The 6,260-nt window shown below is 37.3% G+C and overlaps 2 protein-coding genes across 2 annotated transcripts; both read right to left on the reverse strand.

The window, feature by feature from the left end:
* Positions 1 to 3,894: 3,894 nt before the first annotated feature.
* On the reverse strand, positions 3,895 to 4,467 carry LOC134267768 (uncharacterized). Its single transcript, XM_062749977.1, has one exon. It carries the CDS (start codon positions 4,465 to 4,467, stop codon positions 3,895 to 3,897), a length of 573 nt encoding a protein of 190 aa, XP_062605961.1.
* Positions 4,468 to 5,558: 1,091 nt separating this feature from the next.
* Positions 5,559 to 6,053, reverse strand: LOC134267769 (uncharacterized). The gene has a single exon (XM_062749978.1). The coding sequence runs from the start codon at positions 6,051 to 6,053 to the stop codon at positions 5,559 to 5,561; it is 495 nt and encodes a 164-aa protein (XP_062605962.1).
* Positions 6,054 to 6,260: the final 207 nt, after the last annotated feature.

A 6,260-nucleotide genomic window follows, 5' to 3' on the forward strand; every position in this document is an offset into this window, starting at 1 on the left:
GAAGATTTTCGCATTTTGTTATAAGTTCACTTATCTTTGTCTTTAAGGTCTTGTTTTCATTCTGTAACGCATTTAGTTGGGTGGTATGGCCTGTTGATTTGAATAAATTGCAAATATCTTCTGAACGTAAGGTCTTGGAATGGTAAAGATTTTACTAACTGCAACCTATCGTAATAATCCTTTATTCTTCTTGAATCCCTGCGCCGTTTGCTTACGGGCTTGGTCTGCAGACAAAGTATGCTCTTCCTTTGAGTCTCCGCAACAGCAACACTCATTGGACTAAATTTAGTAGCAGCCCAAGAAAAACATACACCTGCAGTAGAATCACATGTTGCCGACTTTTTGTCAGACGATCCTACAGACGGGTTCAAGCAGGCCCGTCCTGATCCCTTAGCTTGATCCTTTTTGATCGTTGAGTGATCGATGGACGCAACTGGAAATGATTTCCTTTGGGAGGAACGGTAAGGTGTGGTTGCAGAAGAAAAACATACTTGCGCATAGTGACCATGTTTTCCGCACACGAAACACTCGGAACGTGTAGCTGGACACGTGAAAAGGTGGCCGTGGAAGAAGGGGTTTCCGCACCTATAGCACCGTGGACTGGATCCTGGTGTTGAGAAAATTCGTGCTGGTCCTGGTGTGATCCAAGGACGTGAAAGACAATGGCGCTGGTAAGATGTTGGGGAGGAGCGGTAAGGTCCTTTTCTCCAGGTTGGCATGGTGTTGTTGAAGATAGGTCGTTTTGGGGGAACTCGCTTAGTTGATGGTACTCAGGATCAAACTGCAACAAAATATATGCAGCAGTCCCGGGTGTTATACCCTTAGGATATCTCCACCAAATTATCACCGGGGAAAATTAGTGTCAAACTTTCCGGCAACAATAAAACATAAAAATGCTAACGATGGACTAGCATTTTATTATAAACTTAGGTCGGTAGGGTGAATTCTGGAAATCCAAAAATTGCACCCGAACAATCCGAAGCTTAGGAGTTACTGTATTGGGGATTAATTTCACGGGTTGTAATTTTCACGGTTTTCTCTCATCGGACACGATCGCGGTTTCTTGAATTCGCGGAATTCTTGTGTTATAGACGTTACCTCCCTTGTCTATATCCGTTTAATCCATATCATAGCTACATGTAAACATTTACCAGCGTAATGTCTTATTTCACGAACAACAGGGTAGGTTAATATAAAATCGCTAGACTTAATAAATAGTTGACGATTAATTAAATCATGTGCAGTTATCAAAAGTCCTTGACTATAAACGTCAAATGCCTTTTCTGTTTGCTATTACAATGAGTGCATGTACACCCCAAGATCTTCAAAACAACGCGGCGAAAAAAAAACCACTGGACAGTAATAAATGTGTTAATGTAGGTCGACGAAATAATATCCTTCCAAATATTCAGTAAGTTTGATAGTTATTTGAATGATTTTTTAAAATCAAAATGTCGATAAAACTATAATATGCATGATAATGCAGGTAACAAATACACCGTGCGTGGTAACTTTAGTTACGCACGGGTAATGAAAACTCATGGCCCACGTGTTTTGATTGATGAAACATGTAGCGTTGGCTATTAAAAAGCCTTTAATCAAATACAGGTTATTATCTGTTGATTTAAATTAATGTAAAGCGTGCTAATTAAAATAATTGAATGACAAGTACTACTCGTAATTACTGAAATGACCATGTACTGTGGTACCTATCGTATTTAAACCTATCGTAGTCTCTTCTCAAATTTCCAAATAAAACATTAAGATTTTTGAAAAATTATTCACTGTTTTTTAAATTCACGGATTTGTTATCACCGTGAATATAGCGAATATTAACACCGCGAGTTATTTTCCCCCTATACAGTAACTGATTAACAATGATTCGTGTAACATATAAATGATAAAATATAACAATGGCAATTAACACAATTCTGAGCATGAGTGACAGGTGGCTGGGATAGAATAACTCATGACATATAGAGTAGAATGGCACATTTTGAGTAACAAAGTAATTATCATAATCATAGTGTTTCATGGTGTTAAAAGTAATTATATTTAATTAAATGTATATTTCAAGGTCAGCTTAAATGTCACTAAAATTGTTTTTATCAAAAATCACACCGTGATACATGAATGTTTGCATCGAATCCAGCAAAACTGACGTATACAGGCGTGGTAACGAAGTGACATTGGCAGAGGTAGGAGGGAAGCTGTGTCTGTATCTTGGATTAAGCATTATTTAAATCTAGCCGAAATTCAGGATAAACCAGAGGAATATGTATTCAGAGCAATTAGATTTTACAAGTCATGTGGAAAATATATGTTGTGCGGTATTAACAAGCCGATTTCATATACAAGAGCCCGAGAGTTATTGTTAGAAGCTTTGGAAAAAGTGGGAATAGATTCAAAAGGCTTGGGTTGCATAGTCTGCGAAGTGGAGGGGAAACGACTGCAGCCGAGAAAAATGTGTCGGAGCGTCTGATCAAAATACATGGACGTTGGAAATCTGACTATTCCAGAGACAATTATATTAAGGATTGTATAGATAACAAATTGAAAGTGTCTAATAGTCTTTTCGTGAAAATATAAATGAATATATATTAATAAATATATATGCAGATATAGTGTGTGTGTGTTTAGACAGGTACGAGCGGTAGAATAACTTTTAAAGCACGCACCTGCTATTTATATGACCATGTCACGTCACATAAAAACCACACAGATCCACCACTCTGTTCACACAGGAAATACCCATAACGACAATAATAATAATTATATTCTCCCTCACTTCGTTCGTCCGAATATAAATTAATTATACTCTGTTCTGTATTGAAAGAATAATCAACTCATATGTACACATGTATGTACTTTTCTCTTTGATTGTTCTACGTTCTGACGAGCAGCATTCCATACATATGAGTTGATTATTCTTTCAATACAGAATAGAGTATAATTAATTTATATTCGGACGAACGAAGTGAGGGAGAATATAATTATTATTATTGTCGTTATGGGTATTTCCTGTGTGAACAGAGTGGTGGATCTGTGTGGCTTTTATGTCACGTGACATGGTCATATAAAGAGCAGGTGCGTGCTTTAAAAGTTATTCTACCGATCGTACAGAACGTTGTAAGGAATGGAAACCAGTAAAATAGGCACACACACACATATATGTATGTATATATATAAGTATTATTTAATGATTAAAAATAGTGGGTGTTGAAATGAATACGAATGTGTTAAATTTGTAATAAACGTTTTGACGAGCAGCATTCCATACATATGAGTTGATTATTCTTTCAATACAGAATAAAGAGTATAATTAATTTATATTCGGACGAACGAAGTGAGGGAGAATATAATTTTATATACCATATATTTACAAAAAATGGAATACCAAACCCGATCAAATTAAACATAATTGTCACATAACAGCACACTCTTCGTCTAATATTTAAAATATTACCAAATTAAACAAACTTACATACAAGTATATACAATGTGTAGCGGAACGCTTTCCGGACAATAGTAACGCAGTACGTTCTAAGAAATGACAATTAAGAAACTTGATGGACCATCAAATTAAAAAAAATATCAATATCATGGAACATGATATGTACCAAATATTCACTCTGAAACACAGTTAACACACATGACTGAAGATAGTGAAATTATCAACAATACTTCATAATTCTTGATGAAACATCGAATTATCAAAAATATTTTACCATGGATCATGATAAAACAATATGCATGTACTCAACACATGACATTCATATAACATCTGTCACAACATTTTACAGATCAGATTTTGTGAAACACAATTATCATGGAACATGACATCACAAATGACACAATTTTGTTGATAACACTATTTCACATCACAGAATTTTCCTATCCACTTGTAAGGAAAACCATTTCACATACAGGACGCGTGTAAATTACATTCCGTCCATCCTTTCCAACACGAACGCGAGCTTTGCGGACTTTACCATCACTGCTTTCAAAGGTTTCAGTTATCACACCTAAAGGCCAGTTGACGCGATTCACTGCTGCATCTTTCAAAAGAATTACATCACCGATTTTCAAATTTGGTCGGTCATCTTTCCATTTGCGTCGATACTGTAGATTGTGTAGGTAATCTCGTCTCCAGTGTTTCCAAAATATGTCGGAGAGTACTTGTACATGTTTCCATAGTGCACGAAACATGTCTTTTGTGTCGAGGCTTTCTGGTAAAACAGGTAAGAAGTTAACTTTTCCTGTCAATAACATCGCAGGACTGAGTACGAGTGTTGATTCCGGATCTGTAGAAATCGGTACCAAAGGTCTGGAATTCATAATGGCGCACACTTCTGCCATGAAAGTAGTTAAGGACTCGTGAGTTAACTGTTTGGCATTTGGATCCAGCAGCATGGAATCAAGAATCCTCCTAGTCAGACCAATCATGCGTTCCCATGAACCTCCCATGTGGGACGAATGAGGGGAATTAAAAATCCACACTGCTTAAGTTTGATTCAAATAGTTATTGATGGGGCCCATCTTCTACATTTAACCCTTGTATGCCAAGTTCATCTGTTGCACCAACAAAGTTCGTGCCTCTGTTGGATCTGAACACTTTCACAGGTCCACGTAATGACTCAAAGCGGCGTAAAGCATTAATAAATGAAGAACTTGACATTTCTTCTATGATCTCTATATGAACTGCTCTTGTAGACAAACAGCTGAATATAATAGCCCATTGCTTGCTGTTGATCACTCCACTGCGCGTTTTCCTAGCTACCACTTTCTATGGGCCGAATGTATCTATCCCGACTGATGTAAATGGAGGACCAGATGTAAGTCTATCACAAGGTAGATCAGCCATCTTTTGATATTCAAGGTTCCCGCGCAATTTCTTACATGTAACACACTTGTGAATGTATGATGATACAGTTCGTTTTGCACTGATCAACCAAAATCCATTCTGCCGCAGGGCTCCTTCAGTAATATGTCTACCTTGATGTCTGACGGATTTATGGTAGAACCTTATGAGAAGTGTAGCGATATGGTGGTTTTTAGGAACTATGATCGGATTGATTTCACCTGTTTGTATAACATGTTTCACATTGTTGAGTTGCCCACCAACTCTAAGTAGATCATCACCATCCAAAAATGGATCAAGAGCTGAAATTGTACTGTTCTTTGGTAGAGAGCTCTTTTCCTTTAGACACTGAATCTCTTTGCTGTAAAACTGTTTCTGTAATTCTCGTAATAGGAATTTTTCAGCATCTTCACATGACTGAACACTTATACTTTCTCTGCACACATGCCATCAAGAACACACATGATGATGTTTGTGTTTGAATGTTTGGACAATATGCCGAAGGATAGCAATTGATTTGATTAGAGTTTTCCAGTCTGAATATTTTTCACACAGTTCTGTTAAACAACTAGAAAGTTTCTTGGATGTTTCAACCGTAGTTTTGTGACGTTGACATCTGGACGTATTTCTTTGTCATCCTCTGCATCAATTTATGGGTATTGTGAATCTTCAATGGTCTCATCATCATTACACTGTTCTAAAAGCCATCGAGGTCCTTGTAGCCATTCCTGCTTGTAAGTTGTTCACATGAAGTATTTTCTCGTGTAGCACAGTCTGCTGGATTTTTGCTAGATGGTACGTAACTCCACTGATCAGCAGAAGATCTTTTCAGTATTTTGCACACATGATTTGACACATACGTGTAGAATCGTTTTGTCTCATTATAAAGGTATCCCAGAACAACTTTACTGTCTGTATAGTACTTCACCACACTAGGTTTCATGTCTAACTGTTCTAATACACTATTCCCAATTTCTGATGCAAGGACGGCTCCACACAATTCTAATCTGGGAATAGTATGTCCTTTGACTGGCGCTAATTTGGACTTGCCTAGAATGAATCCAAGGTAGGTATTGTTGTCTGCATCTACGACTTTTAGATATGCGGCAGCTGCAATGGCTTTTTCTGATGCATCAGAAAAAACGTGCAATTCTACGTTGCTGAGATCGCTCAAAGATACAGGTAAATACATTCGTGGAATCCTCTGTTCATGTATAAACACTGTGCCGGATAATTATGCCACTTCAAAAGTGGCATTTTGGCGCCCGCCAAATTCTCATTTCACATAAAAATCATGTATACAAAGTGGTAGACCATCACTCACAGAGTTCATAACTACCTTTGTTACAGGAAAATCTCACCTGTCAGGTGAGATAATCACCTTTGAACAAAAAATTCC

The sequence above is a fragment of the Saccostrea cucullata genome, unplaced genomic scaffold, assembly GCF_032062105.1.
Source record: "Saccostrea cucullata isolate Sc308-1 unplaced genomic scaffold, CSIRO_AGI_Scuc_v1 ctg8968, whole genome shotgun sequence".
Classification (NCBI taxonomy): domain Eukaryota; kingdom Metazoa; phylum Mollusca; class Bivalvia; order Ostreida; family Ostreidae; genus Saccostrea; species Saccostrea cuccullata.

Excerpts from the sequence above, each read along its gene's own strand:
- LOC134267769 (XM_062749978.1), bottom strand. The coding sequence starts at position 6,053 with ATGTATTTACCTGTATCTTTGAGCGATCTCAGCAACGTAGAATTGCAC.
- LOC134267768 (XM_062749977.1), bottom strand. The coding sequence starts at position 4,467 with ATGGGAGGTTCATGGGAACGCATGATTGGTCTGACTAGGAGGATTCTT.